A 23,943-nucleotide genomic window follows, 5' to 3' on the forward strand; every position below is an offset into this window, starting at 1 on the left:
AGTCAGGCCCTCAGCAGTCAGGTTTCTGGTATTGACAGTTTGGTCTGGTCTGGTCTGTATGTGTTTACAGAAGTGCATCTATTGTCGTAAACGCTGCACGGGGAAGCGGCAGGCAGGGGCTTGTATCCAGTGCTCATGTGGCCGGTGTCCCACCTCCTTTCATGTGACCTGTGCCCATGCTGCCGGTGTAATCATGGAGCCTGATGATTGGCCGTATGTCGTATCAATCACCTGCCATAGACACCAGTCACGGAGTTCGTCAGCTGTAAGTTATAGGACAGGTGTTCACCACAGCTGATAGAAACCAAATTATGCTCAGTAAGGATGAACAGGTTAATGCATTTTATTAATCTTGTAAATAGAGGTTAATTAAAAACACCTAGTGATTTGTGGGGAACCAATGAAGCCCAGTAAAGGTTGATTTATGACTGGTGGTCACGTGTAAAAATAACCTTTTCAAAACTGTTGCACCAGATGAATCTAAATATAATTTGAACTGTGAAGTAGATGAAGGTCCAAAACTGACTTTGTCGACTTCCACTGTCTGTAATAAAGCTGTACCTCAACGAAGTCAAGCAAGAAAAAAGCTGCAGAGTCACGAGTTAGTAGTGCAACAAAACTACTGACAGAAAAACAGCTATAATTATGTGATTTTAATGGAAAAGTTAAGGTACGTAGAGGCAAAATAGTCATATATCATGCATGAACTATCTAAACATATAATTCAGTGAATTTGTGTTTCTAACACTGTCCCTATATTCATTTTAAATGATTTAACATCTGCTCCTGCTATACTATGCTTACATATTTATCAACAAAGGTTTCTAGAAGACTTCTTGTTAATGTAGAAAATTGTCATCTCAAATGAAAACAGCAGAAAATACGTTACCTCTCAACTGAGTTGATGTCGATGTATTAAATGGGATGTACTTTACAGGTAGTGAATTCTTTTTGGCAGTATTCAGTTAGAGTTTCCTGGGACACTTGACACCGTGGTACCAAATCATAATTATGACCCACATTGTAAATTATGACGTGTGTCCTGACTGTATATTGTAACTAACTTGTGTAGTTTAACTTTTTTCTACAAAACCTAAATTTAGTAACTTGCTTAAACTGAACTGAAACTTGTGCATAGCTGGTGCAACAGGCTGCTGGATGCTGCCTGGTGAAAAAGGTGCAATGGAAAAATAATAATAATGGAATTTATGCACAGTTTTGCTTGAACTGTGTGTTATTTGCTTTGAAGTGTCAGTTTACTTAAATTACAAATAAATTTTCTCACTTGAGCTGCAGGTTTGGTTGGTCCTTCCTTCTATGGATTATCCAGAGCAAAGGCCAAGTCATGCTTTCCGCGTTTGTGTGACCACAAGGGTAAATTTTGGGTAAATTTTGCCATCCAGCCAGTCAGCTAAGGTCTGCATGTACCCCCTCTGTGAATGTCTGTGCAGCCCAGAATTTGTGACCATGTGGATGGTCAAGCATGCAGACATGTGCCAGGAACGTAAATGGTTCTTAAAAGAAATGCTTGTTATGAGGAGACGCAGTGAGAGGAAACTCTCCATCATCCACTCTTTACAATTCTTCATTTATTTGACGTGCTTTGATTTGTACATGTTTAGATATGGTGGGAGTTTCCAGATTCTCCAGAAATCCAGTGCTATGTCCATCCACTGTGCTAAACCGTACCTCAGGAATAATCACATTGGCATGGTGCTACAGATAATTCTGTAAGAAACTGTTGTATCCTGTAAAAAGTACAAAGTGCCAGCCAGTCTTTCAGAAACATCCACAGGAGCCTCATGTGTCTTTCTTTGTTCAATATGAAAGGTAATGTGAGCGTCTGCATAGCAGGCTGGCATGCACCTGTTGTAGTATGAATAGAACAGCATCCACTGTCCAGCTTTCAAAGTTTGCACTGGTCTGTGCACACAGACGTGGAAAGCATGAATTGGTCCTAACAGAGAAAGTGATTGTGGAAAGACATGCTGCTGTTACAATGACTAATGGTAATTTTCACCTCTATGAACATCACAAAATACATTCTATTCACCTCTAGTGTATGGAGGTGGCAGCACGTATCAGAAACAGATCTCAAAACCAGGAAACATTAAAAGCAAAACTAACTGCAGGCAAACGGTAAATGAAAGAAAATGTTTTTAGTGATTTAGGTATCGGACTCATAATGCAAATGCCACTATTGTGGTCATCCAACATTATGATGTAGTATCATTTAGTTAAACTGTATTGTAACACATAGTCTAATTCCTGCGCTCTGCTTTCTGTCTATACTAGAAGCAGCGACCGTGCCAAGCTTCCATCTCGCTGGGCCAGACGGTGATCTCCAAACACAAGAACCTGCGCTACTACAGCTCCAAGGTCACCCAGATCACCTCCCAGACGTTCTACGAGGTCATGTTTGATGATGGCTCTTTCTCTAACGATACCTACCCCGAGGATATAGTGGTGAGGATGTTTAATTAGACACACGCTCAAGAGGTCACCTCACCGTTGTACGAGGTCATATCAGATATTTCAACTTTCTCATTAGAACAAAGCTTCTCTCTAAAATATTTCTCTCATTATAACCCTTTTTACAGTAACCATGAAGCAATATAGATTTTCCAAAAGGTCACAGCATCATGACAGTGACATGATGTTTTTGATGAATTGTATATTCTGTCATACATCTTACTGACTTACTAACAGTCAAATTGTACACTCCAAATTCCATTTTTCTTCACCACGATGAAACGATAAATGATTATATTCCATCTGTTGTATAAAATCCAACCGCACCGTTTTATTTGTTATCAAGGCTTGATGCAATCATCAGTGTATGTGGTTAACATTGTATGTCTTAATTTGTTTTTACAAACATATTTTGAACCTTATTTGCTATTCAACTTGAAATTGTAATTTTTAATGGACAGGCTGTCAGATGAGTTTAAAAAATGAACCTGTGCGTATTGTTTTTGTGAAAGCTTGCTACGTTTTACAGCACCTCAGAACGGCTGCAGGTGGATGTGGATTGTGCAGTGAGAGAGATCAGGCATCAGTCTTAAACCAAACATTCAAACACATTCCTCTCTTTGTTTAACTTCTCATTTAGAGTATATTAACACCATGTATAGTGTATGTAAATATGGAAATAATAGACACTTTAAAACTCTCACAGCTAAATTGTCAAGTTCTTTGCTGTAGTAGTTTACAGTTCACTCTTATTTAGCAGGTCATCTTATCAAAGTGCTTGAATGTTTTCAACAGTTAGATACATAGTTTAGCTGTGACATTGAACAGTAATCTTGAAAGTAAAAAAGCTCTTTTCAACACCAAACCTATGCTGAATGACTAGTAATTTATCTTTCTGAAGACATTGTCACATACTCAAGCGCTTACATAAACCGACCATTGTTCCTTTGTGTTTTCAGAGTAGAGATTGTGTGAACCTAGGTCCTCCTGAAGTGGGTGAAGTTGTTCAAGTGAAATGGCCTGATGGACTCTTCTATGGTGCCAAATACCTGGGATCCAGTGTCTCCTACATGTACCAGGTACACACATGCACTGGGTTTGAAAAACTCTCCATCGTGAGTCAATATGTGGGGGAGAGACAGACAAGTTGTGAAGATTTAATTTTTTTTCTGTTAATGTTGGATAAACTTGCACGCACAGTTTTAGGTCAAAGCAGCACAGCAATAAACTTGTTAAACTCCCTCAACATCAGAGTCATCGTGACTCCTGTGACGTTGTCAAGGTCCCTCGGTCTATGTATGGAGAGGTAGAGGGTGAAAAAAGAGCCAACACTTGAGAGAGATTGAGGGGGGCGCTGGAGTCATGGTGACTAAAGAGGAGAAGGAAGATGATGGGAGGATAAAAAGACAGACATATAGAAAGCAAAAGCTGTTGAGACTGAGTGATAAAAAATGGGCAGAGATGGAGAGAGAGAGAGAGCGAGGAGGATGAGAAGGAGGTGACAGTCTGCATTATTCAAACTCACTGAAATATTCACTAAGCTAAGAGTCATGTGGCTTCCACTTAAAGCTTTATTTAGTCGAGCTGGGCGTCAACCATTAGTTATGCACAAATGCATCTGTGACGCACACTCAGTTTAAGATAGGTCAGATTTTTTTAAAGAATACGGCTGAACAAGAACTTTCCATTGTCAAGGTGTGTTTCAATATGGAACCGTTTTATTTCAAGATCTGCATCGTGATCAGAAACTTGAAATTCTTGCATAAGCAACATGTTTTCTAGAGCAGAGGTAAACTGAAAATGGCCTTTTAATAAAATATTACCTTTCGTCAAGCTGTTGATGTTTCTGTTTGAACACTTGAAAGGTTGCTGCAATGAAATGCAAAAAAATCTTTGTGGTCTATGATGAATTATGAAATTGATTATTGAGTTAATATGCCTTTGATATTAATAACATGAAAAATATATATACAAACCTCCATATTGTCAATGCACTAACTTTACAAAGTCAAACTTTCTTTATTGTCATGTCACTGCAGATCACCTCTAGAAACCTTTTTAGATAGTAAATGAGTGTTATATTGTATTATAATAAATTTTTTAACCAAAAATTCTGCATAAATCTGGCAGTAATTTTTTCAGATGTTGTAGTGTCTGACTTGAAGTGGCTAGACAGTTAATAACTTTAAGAGAGACTTTGGTAAAAATATCAACCTGAAACTATAAAGGAGAAAGGGAGCAAAAAAGTAAACAGTCAAAATTTTGCCATCGTCAGTCATCCATGTGCAGAAGCTATGTAAGCATTTTCATGTTATCTCAGGTGGAGTTTGAAGACGGCTCTCAGGTGCTGGCAAAAAGGGAAGACGTCTATACTTTAGATGAAGACCTGCCGAAAAAGGTGAAGCGTAGACTTGTAAGTATTAGACTTACTGGGCAACACAAGCTGTAAAACATAAACTTTAATGGGATATAAAAACTAAAAATGATGTTGGTTTGTGGAACAGTTCCTTATTACTCATCTGTGTTTTCCCCGCGTCTTGTTTTCTAGTCAACGGCCTCAAGCATGCGTTTCCAGGATGCTTTCTTCACCACGCAGGGGGAGAGGAAACGACAGAGAACACCAAATTCACGCTTCCAGACAGACTATGTGGCCCTGCCAGGCCTCCGTACAACTGCCAAAAGCACATGGGAGCAACGCAGCCACAAAGGGAAATAAATTTCAAGGAGAAGGAACAATGACAAATGAATGCACTGAATTAACAGTGGATGTAGACGCGAGGTTGTTTGTGCGAGTGTGTGTGTGTGCGTATGATTGTGTGTAAGTTTTTGAACTCATAGCTTCCCTGTGAAAAGAACAGAGGAAACAGTGTTGTGGGTGAGGTGGATGTTGACTTGTGTGTGCTTGTACATTATACATCAGTGATTGGGTGGTTTGAGAGACAGGAGAGGAATCTTGATTGGACAGTTGGACTCATATAGAGTGGGTTAACGGAGGGCGTCGTTGCCTCAGTTGCCTCGTGCTTTCACATCAGTCAGGGAAAATACACGTGACTTACAACTGTCACATCACCCTTTTTGAAGTAAACAATTTTTTCTTTGTACATGAAAAATTCAAAAGTGAGATTTTTCTAAATAGTCTGCCTATGGTAGCTTTTTTTGGGGAGGGCGGGTTCTGTTATTTCCAAGTTTTAATTTTGAATGTTTCTGTACTTTGCTTGTAGTATTTTTCCTCATGTCATACCGTTTCTCCCCGCATGTTCACCATTGTCTCCTAACTGCTTCTGCTGGGCTCAGTCCAATTACACTACAATGGCTTCCTCTCTGCATGAACTAAAATATGTGAATTCTGTAATTTATCGTTCAAAAGAAAAAGGACTCACCACATGTTAATCACTTCCCCTGGGAAGATACTCAGATAGGAAGCCATGCCTTTGTGTTGGATTTTTTGTCCTTTTTAACGTGAAATGCTACTGTTGCTCCATTGAATGAAACACATTGTTGAAATTATTTAAAATTTTTATTTATTTTTGGCTTGCTATAGTTAAACTATTGCTAACTGCTGTAAGAAAAACAATAAAAAATTAAATATTTGTTTTTATTTATTAAATTGTCATTTATTTTCACTGAAATTCAGTTGGTAAGAATGAAATTGGCAATTTTTTAATACATGACAAATCTTGGAGTGATAATTGGATTAGACTTAAATGTGGATATTTAACACATTTAAATGGTTATTTTTATTAAAATATACACTGAAAAATTGTCATTATGAACTAATGATCTTTATTTACAGATATTACAAATCCTGTTTAGAAAGATGAGATTGTTTTCTGCTTTATCAGGCAGGGGGACGTAAATACGCTACCTTATGAATATTCAAATGAATATTTTGTTAGGTCAAGACATTATTGTTACTCAGGCTTTATTAGTAAAACTGGTATGTTTTTAAGAGCAGTCTTTTAGTTCCTGTACATAATTGATTATATTAATATAAATAACACGATTTTCAAAGATACAACAGTATATTTGGTTAAAGACTGGATGTTCTAATGTGTTGATGTTTGAAGAAATGTCTCTATGACCCAGAACTTTTTGTTAAGGTGCTATGAAGCAAAAACCCCTTGGAGATGAGGGTTTTATCAGTGATACCCTAAACTAGGGGATCAGCACTTGCAGGTATGTAGTGTATGAGGCCACCTCATGCTGAAGGATATGGAGCAGAGTGTTCCCAGCAACCTGGCAGAACAGACAGCAAGTGATATCCAGGCGGTATCTTAAGTGGCTTAAGTACTCCCAATGAAGCATCCCAGCCTGCTTCAGATGGCTGTTTGTGGTATCACAGCCAAAGCACGAGGACACGTCATCCTTGGTAAAAAAGACCAAAAGACCAAAAAATACGACAGAAAATTAGTTTTTATCACCATTCCTGTGTGCGGTTATAATGCACAGTCATGCAATCCCGCTTGTTTTTTTCTGTCCTTTGGGATCTTTCAGAAAATATTAGTACATATTCAGAGGGATACACTGGAGGTCCGAGCTGGTGAACTGGTTTACTCTGTTATCTAAGTAAAATGATTGAAACAGTCCTTTCACATCAGTTCATATCACTTGGTTTAGAAAAGTTCTGACAGGAGTTTTAGATTTTAGTCCATCATTTGAGACATCTTGCATGCATCATCACACAAGAAAACTCACTGATGGCTTGAGTAGACAACGAGTTAACCCTTAGATGCACGAGTGATTTGGACCCTACACTCTTCCATAAGTGGGCCAAAAATGATTTTATGTTTATGATTAAATGTTTTTATGCCATTTTTGTCATTTTGGTCAAGAATAATCATTTGCATTATTGCTTGTATTATGTTTTTGTCCACATAAGATTGATTTCATGTTTGAAATATGTTTATTTTTCACTTCACAACACATTTTGAACATTTTCATAATTGAAAAAGAAGAATAATACACAGAGCAGCAATAGAAGCATGTCAATGTCCATTTTGTTGACATTTTGCCACTCTTTTCATCCAACTGTTGCTGCTCTCTGTCCCTCCAAGTTTGTGCACTACATCACCTCTTGTATTATATTATCAGGGATAAAGTGCTTGCGGTAGTACTACAAGTACTACAATTTCTTTAAAAATATAAAAGTTAACAAAATAATTTTAATGGAATGATATCAAAAACTTGTTTTTTGAGGAATAGCTGGAAAATTAAATGAAACGACTTGTACAGCTCCAAACCACATCAGTTATCTCTATAATATCATTATGTAGTAAGAAATTGTGGATTTTTTCACCTACCATCATTGAGGTATTACTGAAGGAGTATACTGAGCACAGGCCTGGAGGCCCAAGTGGTCATGAGGTCATGGCCCAGAGCCAAAGTTTTAAGTAACTGTTGCAGTTGTCATTGGAAAGTAAACCCACAAAAATGCAAAATGACAAAGATGCACATAACTACTTTGAAATTACTAAAACTAAGCAAGACAGTCACAAATCTCTGCAAAATGATAACAAAGGCATAGAAAACTGCAAAGAGATGCAAAATGACTACCGGCAGATGCAAAACAGACGCAGTTGGAATTTTGCAGCCTGAGAGATGGGTGAAAAGGTTTGCAGTTCTTGTTTTAGCAAAATATGTTATAATAGAAGATCTTTATTATCATTGTACATGAAATTATCTGCAAACCAGCAAAGTGTATCAGTCTGAGGTATCTAAAAATAAATAAGTAAAGAAAAATGCTTTTAAAGTCAATAATAAACAGAATATTTTGAGGGAATATTCTAAAAAGGAAAGAAAAGCTCCATTCTCACTCCTCTCAGGATAAACTGTCATTAAAATTGACTTTAAATTTAGCTTCAACACAAGATAAAAACATTTACTTTCATTACTGATATTGTCAAGTTTTAATAAAGTTCATGCTACTTTTATAAAATGATGAAAGTGAATGAATTGTATTTCTGTGATCTGTGTTTGATTTCTGTCTTTTCTCCTGTCATCCAGATGTTCAGAGGGAGATGATGCCACATCTGGTCCAGCTGATGGAAGGTCTTGAAGTTCTCTGACTGGCCTCGACTGAAGATGGTCGTCTCACTGGATTTAAGGTTCAGATGCTCAGTAACAAACTCCACCAATGTGCCAACAGGGAAGCTTTAGGTTTATTAAATGTTGCTATGAAGGTTTCACTGTTTTTCTTTATGAATGCAATGTGTTCCAACTGAAACTTGAATTAGAACTTCGAAGTAAATCCTTCCATCTGAAAGGATTTAGTTGCATTAATAACCTCATAACATTTTAATTTTTATTTCAGTCTTGGCTGGAAATAGAATCTCTGTATTGATTCAGGTAAAAACTGAACTTCACAGCATGTTGGAGCAAAACAACCAGATGAAAACTGTGATGGTGTTGGATTGTTAGACCATAATGTTGCAGCTCAAAGCAGCTTTTCTATCTCAGTTCATTCTGACATTCAGCTATGAATCAACACAGCAGATGGTGATCCATGCTGTGGAAGTCTCACATCTCCTGATTTAATGGAGCTGCTTTGCACTTTTTACACTGTTTATTCACCAACACTTTATTTAATAAAAGTCCCATCTAGTTTTTATGAGGAATGTGATGTTTTAATTTCTCTGTGAATAACTGCAGTCTAATGCAACAGCTGGAGTTGTAACATCTGTCCTGATATTGATCATGAAGTATTGATCAGAATACTTATGGTCAGCAGTCATCCCTGAAGTTTTACATTGAAATCTTTACTTGTGTTGTGAACTTTGGTAAGAAGCAGAAACTTTTGCGTTGCCATGGATACATGAGTGTTAAATTCTGTCCATGTTTCATTTTGGGAAATGCAGTCCAGTTCCAGAATGTGGAGGAATTTAGTCTTACAATCACAGACAACAAATATTATCTGAAAGTCGGGTTATTGTTGTTTATCAGCACAATACAAAAAGATTAATGTTAGAAATATTCCAGTTAAGACTCTAGAATATCATGATTTATGTAAATTTACCTCAATAATATGAATGTTCAGGTTAAGATTGTACAGTGATATTTATTATGTTAGTTTAGCTGACTAAAGTTTATGACTCTGCACTAAAATATTATTTAAATTGACATCATTATTATAATATTTAGGGTCAGACCCTACAGTATTGAGATTAAGAAATCAAACATTCTATAAAATGTAAATACACTGAACTCATTTGAATATATTTAAGTAAGACTCTACAATATTATTTGACACAAATCTATCTAAATCAAAATTTTACTAATTTTCACGCCAAACATTTACTGGACTGATTTAAACATTAAAATCACTTCTTTCTTATCCTCTGCTGTACGTTCAAACCTGAGGCCTTAAATAGAAACACACAAGTATCTGTTTGAAGGAACTTCTGCAGAGTCCTGGTTCCAGAACATGATGATAGAATTATAGACAAACTTTAACAAAAGCTGCCTGAGAGTTTACAGGTTTTTATGTTGGATTTCTTCAGTAATTTAATGAGCGTTATCAGCAATATTCAAGTGTTCATTTGATGAACTTCATTTCCTAAAACATCCAGAATTGGAGCTCATATCTTTGGCAGCTGTAAAGTTTCTGCTCCTTCAAAGTTCACAACACAATGAATGAATTCCTAAAACTGTCTCAATGCTGGAGAGCGTTTGTGATGCTGAAGCAGTGACCAGTTTTTCTGTTTCTTCTCTGGAGATGCACAATGAGGGACGTCTGCAGAGACTGAGAAAGAATCTCACCACATCCTTACATGAGGAAAAAGACTTTATTGAAGACTACAATGAGAAAAACTATCAGACAGCAGACGGCTGCATTCAAGGTGAGCTCTGAACATTTGATCTGGAACAGGAATTCAATAACGGTAGCATGAGCTTCATTTCAGTCTGTAGCTGCTGAATTCATGGATGAATCATCTGGAACTAGAGAAGAAGACCATCAAACATCCACGTCAGCTGATGGAGGTCCATGAGTCTCACCAAACAAACAACCTACAGAGTGAAGACCTCAAATCTGATTGGACGGCCTCCTATTCAGCCACGTGTGAACAAATGCCTCTAAGCTGATTTGTTTTCTAAAATAAATCTAGTTTGAGTCCTAATCTATGTCTGTGTGTTTGCTTCTTTACACCGCTGTTAACAGTTTAGGCTGTTAGATTGTTCCAGATAAGACAAGTACAAGATTCTTCAGAGCCGTTCTACCACGAGCCTGACAGGAAGAACTCCAACAGCTACTGAATGTTCCTGTGGTTCCCTCAAGGCTACAGGAGGAGTCCTACAAGGACGAGAAGGTCCACCTGATGGCGGCCAGTCGCTGTGTTCAAAGCCAACACCGACTACGTGGACTTCTACTGGACCACATGGAGACCTTCAAACCGGACCAACAAGTTCACCGACTCCCTGACTCGTGGGTCTGAGGACGCCGCCGAGCCTCGGCCCAGCCGGCCTCCTGTCTGTGGGTGTTTGAGTGCTGAGAGGTTTGTGGATGCATGTGAACGTGTCTGTGTTGACTACATTGGAGGATTTTAGGTGGAATTTTCTTCCAAAAAGTCTTTTAGTCTACATTTAAGGATGTTTAGGATGGCATATTCTTCCAAACCAACTTCTCAGGTCTACATTTCAGGTGGAATATTCCTCCATACTAACTTTTTTGGTCTACGTTGAAGGATTTTTTCTAAACCACCCTTTCGGGTCTATATTTGGGGTTTGAGGTGGAATATTCCTTTTAACCAGCCCCTCAGGTCTCTGAGGATTTTGGATAGAATACTTGGTTAAAGCAACATTTTAGGTGCATGTCCAAGGATTTTTGGTGGAATGTTCCTTTAAGGTGGATGTTTGAGGACCTTGTAGATGGAATACTTCCTGAAACCAACCTTTTAGGTCAACATTCAAAGATTTAAGGTGGAATATTCCTTTAAACCAACCTAAATGTCATGTTTGGATCATTATCAAGTGAGAAACCTCAATCCAGACTCCTCATAATGACGTTTGAGATTTATGCTGTTGTTATTTGTTTAGTCCAGACTAAATGACAGAAATCCACAACTGTAATTTTATTTCAGGACTCGGTTATTAAATGTCAAAACAATCCATGTGACTCTAAAAACTCAACAGCTGTACAAACTCTAAGATTAAACTCTCCACAAGGATCCAAAATAAGTTGGACTTCTACATGAGAGCTTTAATTATTCTTCATCTACTTCCTGAAAAGTTTAGTCAATAAAAAAGACAAAAGCTAATTTTTTCAGCTGAACTAAAGACAGACTGTGATTTTTCTGCTCACATGTTGTGTTGTTGTAAACTTACTCTTTCAAATAAATAGCCGCCTAACCCCCTGTAAACCAGCGTTTGTCCTGTTTTTGTGTTGCTCCTCGGCGACCCTAGACAGCCGGGTTGTAATGTTTTTTTAGCAACACACCATACTATGACGTTTTTACAATGATGGTTCTACTATGGAACCAGTTTGACATGTTCAGGTGTTCTTTGTGTGAAAACTCAGAGATTTCAGGTATCAGAAGGTGGTTTTCAACTTTCTTTGTTAACTTTCTGCTTCAACTTTAAACTAAATTTACTTGACTAATCCAGCCCTCTGGACTCCCAGTAAGCTGTGTTCCTATTGGCTGTCCAGGTGGCTGCTTGGTGTTATCAGGAACACCTGAGCAGCTCAGTGTCTTCCTGCTTTATTTAGCTGCAGACAAACATTTCCTCTGCTTCTCTCCACCAGTGTACTGGGTTTGGCTCCATTGCTTTAATTTGTTCTTTAGTCGTTGGCTTGCAGCTTCCAGCAGTAAAATAGGCTTTAATGTGTTTCTTGGTGTGTTTTAGGGCTTTGTACTGGATAGTTGTCTTGGTAAATGTGGTTCTTTAGCCACAGTTTGCACATGGTTCTTATGTGTGCAGTGATTAGTGGATTTGGTGCAGCTGAGTTGTGTCTTTATCTTGGCTGTAGTGAGTCTTCGGAGGTTTTTGGTCAGACACATTCTGTATTCTTGTTTGAGAACCAGCGTTGGTTGTCCAGAAGGTAAGAGTTCCTGTCCTGATTCTCTGTTCTCAGAGGTTCTCTGGTAGGCTGCAGGAGACTTTAGTGTTTGGGTTGTGCTAGTTTGGTTTTTGTATGGTTTCATTTGGACGACTATCTTGAGGCCCCTCCATGTGGTTTAGTGAGGTTTTCTGTAACAGTTCTACATAGCAACCTGCAGCAGAAGAGACTTTGAGAGTTTTTAGGAAGTTCTGGAGACCAGACTTTAGAGCAGCAGAAACATTTGTCAGCAGTTTGAGCAGGAGAAGGTGATCTTCAGAGTAGAAATGAGATGGAAACCTTCTTGACCTGTGTGGTGAGGTCCTGTACCAAGAGTTTGAGCAGGTTGTGAAGAGTCTGTAGTTCTTTGGTCTGAAAGCACAAGAGTCGACTCATTAAAGGAGAAAACAGGAGATATTGTTGGTTCTTCTGTCGCTCTGCAGTTTCCTTAGACTGAATATCAAGTTTATATGTTAAATGATTTCCCATGTGAGCCCAAGAAGACTTCAATAAACTCCCTCCATCCCCTGGACACAACATATTTTATTACCATGTTAAATTTTTTTTTTTTTTTTTTTTGTTAATGTTTTTGAGTTTGAATTCTAGTTTTAGCAAAGTTTTTTCTCTTTGCCTGTTTAGTTTTGTTATCTGTGTGAAAGGTGCTAAACAAATAAAGTTGAATTGATAAACTGAATAATTGACAAACTCATGATTGTGACAACAGAAGTATTTTGATTGTGATTTAAGGGTTTATTTCATTTTTAAGGTTGGGGTCAAAATCTTGACAGAAAAAGAAGATTAAAGAAAGAAACTACATTAAAAAAAAGCAATTAAAACAAAGGGAAAAAAATTTAATACAATAAAACTTGAAAAGAAATGTTTTTTTTAAAAAGTATTTTTTAAATGTTTAATTATGTAAAATATTTTCTCTGTAATTTTTAATAATTTTATTTTAAAAATTTGGTTTAATTTCATACTTACATGTTTTGTATCATGTTTAATTATCTCATTCAATATTTTGTCAGTTTAATGAAGTTAAACATTAAATTCAATTAAATGACATTAAACCGACAAAATATTGAATGAGATAATTAAACATGATACAAAACATGTAAGTATGAAATTAAACAAAATTTTTAAAAATAAAATTATTAAAAATTACAGAGAAAATATTTTACATAATTAAACATTTAAAAAATACTTTTTAAAGAAGAATAAGATTAAACATTTTAAAAAATACTAAACATTTAATTAGATTATTAAACCTTTAAAAAGACAAAACATTTAATTAAAAAATTCATTGTTTAATTAGAAAATTAAATCTTGAAGACAATAAAACTTTAAATAGGAATTAAACAGAAAATACAATGAAGCATTTAAAAAGAAAATTAAACATTAAAAAGTGGTAAAACATTTAAAAAGAAAAACATTAAAGATTGAATCGAAAAATTAAATATTGGGAAAGAAAAAAAATTCCAAACAAGCCGATAAAACATTTGAAAAAACAGTTAAACATTGAAAAGACAAAACATTTCTAAATCAAATCAGACATTAGAAAAGAATAAAAGGTGAGAAAAGAGCAAAACTAAACATTTAAGAAGAATCAAACTAAAGACAAACATTTGAAAAGACACCAGTTAAACTTTAGAAGATCAAATTAAACAGAAGAGACAATAAAACGATCAATAAGAGTAAAAACAGATAAAGCTCTTAAAGCGTTTTCTAGTCTGAAATGAAAACTGTTTCTTCAAACATTTCCTCTTTCTGTGTTCTTGTTTTGATTGTGGACAGATTTACTCAGTGCTCATTTCAGAAAACTGCTTTCTGGATAAAGTCTACGAGTAGTTGAAGGCATCGATCAAACTAATGTTACCTTCTGATCTTCACAAACTTTACTGTTCAGTGAAGAGAATCAAAGTTTGTTCAGGATTTTTAAAGAACCCACAGGTGAAGGTCTGAGAAGAACTCAGATGGATGATCTAAATGTGAAATCAAGACTCATGGTCACAAGTTTTAAGGCTTCTGTTAACCAGAAAGTTCAAACTGACAGAGAAGTACTGAGAAACTTTTAAAATTTCAGTCCTCAGACTGTCTGAAGGTTCAAACTAACAGAGAACTGCTCAAGAACTTTTAGGTTTTCAGTCCTCAGACTGTCGAAAGGTTCAAACTAACAGAGAAGTACTGAGAAACTTTCAAAACTTCAGGCCTCAGACTGTCTGAAGGTTCAAACTAACAGAGAAGTACTCAGGAACTTAGAAGATATCAGTCCTTGGACTGTGTGAAAGTTCAATCTAACAGAGATCTACTGTGGGACTTAGAAAATTTCAGCCCTCAGACTGTGTGAAAGCTCAGGTCCTGAGGACTCGGGAGGTGTGGAGGCTTGGAAAGTCTTGGAACTGAGGGTTCAACCCTCCAGCACAAAGGCTGAAGTCCAGCCTCCTGAGAAAAACGGTCGAGTCGAGACTCGAGTTAAAAAAAAACTCGAAAATGGCAAAAAATAGATGATAAATGCGCAAAAAAAAGAAGAATTAGTATCTGAGCGAGTAGCTCAGGAGGATAAGAAGAGGACTACCAAGCGGAAGGTCGCAGGTTCAAGACCCGCCACCGGCCTTTTTCTTTCTTTGTCTTTGTCAGGATTTTGATAAAATTTAAGAAGTGTCTGGTCTTGAACCAGCGACCTGCAGCTCCATAGGCGAATCCTTAACTCACTGAGCTACAGATCAGATAAAGAAACATGATTTCGTCGTCCCTTTGGCATCGTAGTTCCTGAAGTGACCACATGGGTGGAGCCAAGGCGGAGTCTGGGTGGAGTCAGGGCGGAGAGTAGGCGGGGAGGTGGGTGGTGGCCTCCCCCCTCTACTCCCCCACCACCCACCACACCTTCCCCCGCCTGACGAGTTCCTCGAGTCTCCACGAGTTCTTCGAGTCTCCACGGGTTTTCCCGAGTTTCTGGAGTTTCCACCAGGTCCGAGGCAGAACAAGTTGTCATGAAGAGATGTTCAAGTCGGCCAGGATGGACTGACTTTTTACAGCGACTAGAAGGAAGACGACTCGAAGAGCAGGTCTTTAACCACCATCCATAAAATCCATGGAGTCGCTCCAGAGAAATGAAGGAGGGTCAACTTTTATCAACCTCCATCCAGATGTTCAACTTGATATCTTTGACATTTTCAGCACCACAAACCTTTAGTATCACACTTTATTATCATTTCTTAGGACTTTAATGGAATCCACCAGCAGATTTAGTTTTTGTTGACAAACTTTATTCTTGTCGTCGTGAGATTGCAGCATTTAAAACTCTTCCGTCTATTTGACCTCATGTTTATTAGTTTTAGTGGAGAAATTTATTTTAATTGCCCATTAGTCGCTTAAAAAATCAAATAATAAATTGGATTAGTCAAGAGGTTTAAATTTCTTACTTTGTCAAAAAAATATAAAAATAAAGCATCTTGAGACAATTTGACCCGTAATTGGCGTTATATAAATAAAATTGAATTAAAATTTTATGTATCTTGTAATGTATGAGTAATTCAGCCATATATGTTGGAAAACAGATTTTCTTTGTGCATTAATCTGTTGATTGTTTTCTCCAGTAATTCATTTCTTGATTTGGATTATAAAATGTCAAACCCAAATATATTCAGTTTACTGTCATAAAAACCAAAAAGATTTACATTCATGATGCAGGAATCAGGCAGTTTTTCACTTTTTATCTTAGTTTAGTCAGAAAGATGGTTGATAATGTGTGAATTGTTGCAGCTTGTGAGCCGTAGAAGGTTTTAATCTTTGGGGCACAGTGTCAGAAAACATTTAGAAACCAACATCAACAAAACACTCAACAAAGATTTGAACATCATTAAAGGGAAATCCAACTTTTGCACAACAATGTCTAATTAAAGAACATTTATTTCCAACGTAAATGTGTGATATTCATCCTCTGGAGCTTTCTCTTCACATCGTCTTCCACCTGGACTGCTTTGGTCGGAAGCATGTGCAACAAACATTTGAAAAACTGCACTTTAACATCGATGAATGACACTGAAGTTTAATCTCTACATAAATGAGACTGAGTCTGGATGTGCTGCTCTGTCATTAACTCCTCAGTTTAGTGAAAATTCAAACAAAAGAGGACAGTTCAGATAAGACTTGAGAATGAGCTTATTCTGAACAAACATCTCAGACTTTCTGAGCTTCAGCACCTACAGCAAGATATTTTAACAACAAGCAACTCAAGAGATCCAGAAGTTGGAGAGAGTTAGCTTTAGCTGAGCCAAAGAACATGTGGGATGCTAACCTAGCAAACATTTCAGACTTTTCTCTGTGAATTCTGAGAAATAATTTCCTATTAAATGACAGAGCTACACATCTTAACTCAGTCTCATTAAAACAGACTCTAATTCAGTGTCATCCATCCATATTAAAGTGCAGTTACCCAAAATGTTTGTTGCATGAGCTCCAACAGAACCTGTCCACGTAGAAGGCTACTTTGACAAACAGGAAGTGGAAGATTCCAAGCAGATTTAGAGAAGGGGGAACTGGACTGTACTAAGTGTGGTGGAGTATAGAGGGGTGTTTTGTGGGTTTTTAAGGCTGATAATGATTATTTGTGAGAGATTTGGAGTAGATATTCATTTGCAGTAAATGACAGTATTTAAAATCTTGGAGTTAAACTTAGAAGAACACAAACTCTAACAGAAAACTTTGTTGACACGTTTTTGTTTTGTTTACAGATGTTAAAGAAAACCTTTCCATAGTGTTTTTCACGGCCTCTTTTACATTATTTCATCACATGGCACGTTTTTACAACATGTTAAAAAATCTCATTCTTTTGTCGATGGCGTTTTTTTGCACCAAAATTCATGATGATTTTTTTTTCAAAGAAAACCTTTCTGGAGTGTTTTTCACGGCCTCCTTTACATTATTTCATCATATGGCGTGTTTTTACAAAATGTTGAAAAATCTCATTTTTTTTGACGACATAGTATACTATGGCGTGTTTTTGCGCCAAAATTCATGATGATTTTTTTTCAAAGAAAACCTTACCATAGTGTTTTTCACGGCCTACTTTACATTATTTCATCATATGGCATGTTTTTACAACATGTTAAAAAAATCTCATTTTTTTTCGACATACTATGGCGTTTTTTTTTTTGCGCCAAAATTCATGATGATTTTTTTTCAAAGAAAACCTTTCTGGAGTGTTTTTCATGGCCTGCTTTACATCATTTCATCATATGGCACATTTTTACATGTTAAAAAATCTCATTTTTTTGTCGACATAGTATAGTAAGGCGTTTTTTTTGCGCCAAAATTCATGATGAATTTTTTTTCAAGGAAAACCTTTCTGGAGTGTTTTTCACAGCCTGCTTTACATTATTTCATCATATGGCATGTTTTTACAACATGTTAAAAAAATCTCATTTTTTTCGACATACTATGGCGTTTTTTTTTTTGCGCCAAAATTCATGATGATTTTTTTTCAAAGAAAACCTTTCTGGAGTGTTTTTCACGGCCTCTTTTACATTATTTCATCATATGGCGTGTTTTTACGACGTTAAAAAAATCTCATTTTTTTGTCGACATAGTATACTATGGCGTTTTTTTGCGCCAAAATTCATGATGAATTTTTTTTCAAAGAAAACCTTTCTGGAGTGTTTTTCACAGCCTCTTTTACATTATTTCATCATATGGCACATTTTTAAAACATGTTATAAAAATCTCATTTTTTTGTCGACATAGTATACTATGGCGTTTTTTTTGCGCCAAAATTCATGATGATTTTTTTTCAAAGAAAACCTTACCATAGTGTTTTTCACGGCCTCTTTTACATTATTTCATCATATGGCACGTTTTTACAACATGTTAAAAAAATCTCATTTTTTTGTTGACATAGTATACTATGGCATTTTTTTTGCGCCAAAATTCATGATGATTTTTTTTTCAAAGAAAACCTTTCTGGAGTGTTTTTCACAGCCTCTTTTACATTATTTCATCATATGGCACGTTTTTACAACATGTTATAAAAATCTCATTTTTTTGTCGACATAGTATACTATGGCATTTTTTTTGCGCCAAAATTCATGATGAATTTTTTTTCAAAGAAAACCTTTCTGGAGTGTTTTTCACGGCCTGCTTTACATCATTTCATCATATGGCACGTTTTTACAACATGTTAAAAAAAATCAAATTTTTTTGTCGACAGTATACTATGGCGTTTTTTTTGCGCCAAAATTCATGATGATTTTTTTTCAAGGAAAACCTTACCATTGTGTTTTTCACGGCCTCTTTTACATTATTTCATCATATGGCATGTTTTTACAACATGTTAAAAAAATCTCATTTTTTTTAGACATACTATGGCGTTTTTTTTTGCGCCAAAATTCATGATGATTTTTTTTCAAAGAAAACCTTTCTGGAGTGTTTTTCACAACCTCCTTTACATTATTTCATCATATGGCATGTTTTTACAACATGTTGAAAAATCTCATTTTTTTTCGACATAGTATACTATGGCGTTTTTTTTTGCGCCAAAATTCATGATGAATTTTTTTTCAAAGAAAACCTTTCTGGATTGTTTTTCATGGCCTACTTTATATTATTTCATCATATGGCACGTTTTTAGAACATGTTGAAAAATCACATTTTTTTTTTTTTGACATAGCAGGTGTCGTCTATACCTGCTTCGGAGACTCGCATCATTTGGTGTGAGCAGGCCACTGCTGAAGGCCTTTTATGACACTGTGGTGGCATCCATGGTCTTCTATGCAGTGGTGTGCTGGGGAGGGGGATGCTCTGGCTCTGGCTCGGGTTGCCACCTTTCAGAAATGAAAATAAAGGACACTCACCACGGCTGCCGAGGCCACAGTTCAATGAAGTTGTAAAGATATTCACAGATTCAGACTTCCAGCATCAATAACTCAGATAAATGTTGTCAAAACATAAACGATGCCTCTTTCCCATCATTGTAAGGTAGACAATGTGCTACAAGCCCAGTTTTATCAAAAGTAGCATTTTTTTTCGACATAGTATACTATGGCGTTTTTTTGTGCCAAAATTCATGATGATTTTTTTTTTTTAAAGAAAACCTTACCATAGTGTTTTTCACAGCCTACTTTACATTATTTCATCATATGGCACATTTTCACATGTTCAAAATCGCATTTTTTTTCGACAGGAATAACATTGGTGTCAACAGGAGCCTGTTAAAAGCTGCAGTGATTTTGGTGACACTACAGAGTATCAGAGTGAAGTTACTGAATATCTGTGTCTCTCTTCACTGTTGCAGTGGTTTTACAATTTGCAAATGGTCCCTGTGCACTCCATAGACACCTATGTTATTTGTGCAGCTTGAAAGACAGCTACTTTTGATTAAACTTGGCATGTAGCACATTGTCCACCTTACAACGATGGGAAAGAGGAATCGTTTATGTTTTGACAAAGTATATCTAATGAGTTATTGATGCCAGAAGTCTGAATCTGTGAATATCTTTCCAACTTTACCATACTCGGGGTCACTACCACCCAAGGAGTGGTATATTTAATTTTGAAAAAAGCATTTAGCCATACGTAATGCTTTAAGTGCTTTATTAACACGATACTAAGAGTTTTGTATTGTTTTATGATCACAGGTTCTGTCTGAAAATAAGTGGCATCATTTTAAACAGTGAAACCAAACTAATGAAATGTAATGAGCAACCAGTGTGCAATACTGGATTCTACAAAAACATTAACAACTGAATGCAGAATACTGTACAAAGAAATCCTCTACAGACATTTTTTTCATCTAAATCTTATCTTAATACAATTGATGTATTGACATTTATGTGTATGCATGTATTTATTGTTTTATTTAGTACTGTTAACATATCAGAGTGCTGAATGAGTTTTTCTTTAGATAGCCAAATTCATTTATTGATTACATATAGGCTATTTAATAAATGTTTATTAAAAACTATAAAAGCATTAAAAAATAATAAACAACTTAGGCATTTATTGAGTCACTAAAATACTGTAGAGTCTGTGGCCAAATCAGTAGGATTATAAGCATCCTCTGGTAAATTCACAACCATATACTGATGTCCCTTACCATATCAGCTTCAGGAGATGATTGGGGATGAAAAACTGTGACCTGCTGCTTGGGTTCTCTCTGTTGTCATGGTTCTCACCTGTTGGTCTCCTGATGCTGCCTTACTTCAGCCAGTCCACGAGCAACAGAAAACACAGTTTGTCTCGTACCCACTGCCAGGGGTTCCAGTCTTCCCAATCACGTCTGCAATTTTGAAAATGTTCTTGCTTCTTTGAACGCGGTGGAGTTTCGCTTGTAGACATTTTTAGACGCGCGGGTGCAGCAGCGTCTGTAAGCAGGAAACCAGAGACAGGACCGGGCAGGACTGGGCACGTAGACAACTCTGAGATCTATCCGCTGGACCTCGCGGGTCCTCGCTACGTAGGTCCTACGTGGAAGAAATTGGCTGCCCTTAATATTTCCTGTGTTTTATTTTGTTCATTAGACAGTTTTGATGAGTGTGTGACAGACGTGTGTGGGGCATTTATGAAAATACGGAACAATCTGACAATTAATTGTCAAATAAAGGACGATTCCGTATTTTAAGGGACGGGTGGCAACCCTAGTGGGCTGTGTGTCTGAATGTTTTTGTTAAAAAAAAAAAAAAAAAAAAAAAAAAGTGGGACTGAAACGAGTCAGAGCTCGTATCTGTGCAGACTACAGCCGAAAACTACAGTTGTAGTTGTCGAGTGAAAAACTACAACTCCCGGCAACAACGTCACTTCCTGTTGATGGGGACGGGAGCCTCTCGGGTATGGACACATAAGAATCATGTGACAGGTCATGGCCACAACGTGATCACGCTTATTTCAACGTAAGAAGTCCTCCAAATACCGCTGGTCTGGTTTATAAAGAGTTTTGTTGTGTGCGCTTTATTGTGTATTTTTACAAACCCATCACTGCAACGAAAAAGCACTCTGAGACCTGGTGAATGTGTGAAATGTTAGTGTAACTCCCCAGATTTTATATGCAAAAAGAATTATCGATCTATCTTATCTGGTTTAAAATCTACAGCCAATCAAAAATCAATATGCAAAACGTACCGCCGGCGCTACGCTGGGTTCTAAAGGGTTAAGCTGTTGCTCGATTTCTGTTATTTACTCAGAATTATTTTCTTAAATAATAAAGAACACTTAAAAAAAACCAAAAAAAACAATAAGCATTCTACAGCCAGTACAACACTTTTATCTTGATATTAGTATAATGTAATGCATGTTTCACAGGAGGTGAGCAAGAGCTGCATTATTAAACTCGAGTGGGTAATTGAGATAAGAAAACACTTCATCTGCACTTATTGTAGACTTGCATGGTGTCTCATCAACACCAAGTTGTTCTCGAACTTCAGCCTGGTGCGCCATTGATATACTACTCGGAGTATGATGAAGGAACTATGATTTTATATAGAAGCGTGTGTCTATAAAGGACCAAGTGAGTCTTTGGTGCATCCTGCACAGCCTGATAGAAGTGCTGAAGTCCTGAGAAATGAGCTGATCACATAGCTCATAGCAAATGCAGCTGAGCGTCAGAGGTGCAAACGAGGCAGTTCTGCTCAAAAGAAAGACGGCCTCTCTACAGCCTGCTAGAGAGGATGTAGGGAGATCATTTGCTGCGATTTCGCCACAAGTCAGACATGAATGAGCATCAGCTTCAGCTCTCAACTCACTGCCTGAATCTGTTTCCTAATATGGATTTAACAAGACTAAAAGAGCAGCAAGGCAAAGAAGCCCTGTGAGGCTGGAATGCTCATTACACATCCAAACTGAAAAACTGCTGGACACAAAGCTCTCTAATAAAAATAAGAGAGAGTGAGAGAGACAGAAACAGAGCTATTCTTAGCATCTTACCATTAGCAGGGGGGACAAATTTTTTTTAAAGTATGACCAGAGGGTGGCATGAAAGGCTGGCTATCTGTGCAGCGGTCATATCAGGACATCTCAGTCTGAGAGACCAGCTTCAATCTGAGATGCTGCTGATTTTCCAGTCCTGTTTTTCAAAAGGCTCTTCGACAAATGTCTGATAGGACATGAGTGAAGCCTGAGTGGCACCGTGCTATTCTACTCTCATCAGAAACAGTCTGAAGAAAGGAAACTGAAAATGCAATTATTTCAACAATATCTGAACAACATTGGCTGAAATTGCAGTTTTTGTTTAAAAAAAAAACAAAAAAACAAAACAACAAAAAGCCATCAAAAACTACAATTTCAACAAGATTTGAGTAACTGTGATAATAATAAAACTTACAGATCATTGTCACACACTGAAAACACACTGTGGAGGGTCATCAGTGAGGATTTGTCACAGGTGAGCACGCTGTCAGCGGCTCCACCCACACACCAAGCAATCCAGGTCAAGTGGCATAAGATTGGAGTGGGAGGCTGCCAGCTGCACTTAGACTCACTGTGCTTCATAAAGTATTATTTCCACCTCCTTTTGGCACTGGATGGAAAATAAGGACATCCCCAGAATTGTTTGGAGTCGTTTTCCCAGTAGACTAAACTTCACTGCAATATACTAAACCAAAGAATCAAAGCATTTGATCTCATTTTGTAGTTAATAGCCACCACTGGTGCAGGTTCACAGCAATGCAACTGACATTACTTACCACTTTGTCAGATCTGTGACCAAACATATCGATTAGTCATCTTTTCTATACTTCCCAAAGGCCGCTGTTAAAGTATATCGATGGTCTTTGTGCAGTTTTCAATATACAAAAGCTTCATTTGTTATTGCGATGAGGGTTGTTGTGTTCTCCAAACGACTTTCTGCAAAATGTTAATTTACATTTGTTCTTGTGGATGAGATTAATTACTCGATTAATTAAATATCCATGGGAAAAGTCTAAGCTTATGTTAATTCTACTTTTCTGTGCTATTTATTTTTCTAGTGTGCTAATGCAGGGCTCCAGGAGTGTAAGTCTGTCATCATCTCCTTTTGTGCAGAATGAAATATCTCAACAATTTCACACTAAGATAGATTGCCACTAAATTTAAATCAGACTTTCACATCCCACTTAGATTAATTGTTGCTTGTTATTTTGTTCATTTTTTGTCAAAATTTATGAGCAAATACACGCAATAAATGAATTTAACTGATCATTACTTCTGTTGTATATTATGTTCAGGGCACAGTAATAAATTTTAGCATGATAAAGTAAGATGAGAACTTAAGACAAACATGATAATTATTCCTAAAGACCATCTGCTATGTTCTAAAGGGACCAAAGAATTTGCATGTTGTAGCCACAGACTGCATGATTCTAGCTTATTGCCTACTTTTTGCATATGTTAAAGGTCCCAGATGGTGAAAATCCTCCCTGGCCTCCCAACTTTGTAAGCCGTTTTTATTCAGCTTCTATGTAGAAATTGAGGACCCAGTA

At 36.9% G+C, this 23,943-nt stretch overlaps 1 protein-coding gene and 1 long non-coding RNA gene across 6 annotated transcripts in view; one reads left to right on the top strand and one right to left on the bottom strand.

The window, feature by feature from the left end:
- kdm4c (lysine (K)-specific demethylase 4C) overlaps positions 1-6,063 on the top strand; it is a 31,547-nt gene extending 25,484 nt beyond the window's left edge. For 3 of the 5 annotated variants that reach the window (XM_023272170.3, XM_023272171.3, XM_035949036.2), the window contains 5 exons: positions 71-265; positions 2,296-2,466; positions 3,432-3,551; positions 4,793-4,885; positions 5,021-6,063. In XM_023272170.3, the coding sequence (XP_023127938.2) occupies positions 71-265; positions 2,296-2,466; positions 3,432-3,551; positions 4,793-4,885; positions 5,021-5,188 (747 nt within the window). In that variant the 3' untranslated portion in view covers positions 5,189-6,063. The remainder of the gene's footprint in view (positions 1-70; positions 266-2,295; positions 2,467-3,431; positions 3,552-4,792; positions 4,886-5,020) is intronic. The other 2 variants (XM_023272172.3, XM_023272173.3) reach the window with 2 other exon arrangements.
- A 5,459-nt stretch (positions 6,064-11,522) lies between these two features.
- LOC129348756 (uncharacterized) lies at positions 11,523-21,126 on the bottom strand. The gene is made up of 3 exons (XR_008601441.1): positions 20,589-21,126; positions 19,180-19,317; positions 11,523-12,874 (listed from the first exon to the last, which is right to left on the bottom strand). It is a non-coding gene; the product is annotated as an uncharacterized LOC129348756 (long non-coding RNA).
- Between the last annotated feature and the right edge of the window lie 2,817 nt (positions 21,127-23,943).

This window comes from Amphiprion ocellaris, chromosome 4 (genome assembly GCF_022539595.1).
Source record: "Amphiprion ocellaris isolate individual 3 ecotype Okinawa chromosome 4, ASM2253959v1, whole genome shotgun sequence".
Taxonomy (NCBI): Eukaryota; Metazoa; Chordata; class Actinopteri; family Pomacentridae; genus Amphiprion; species Amphiprion ocellaris.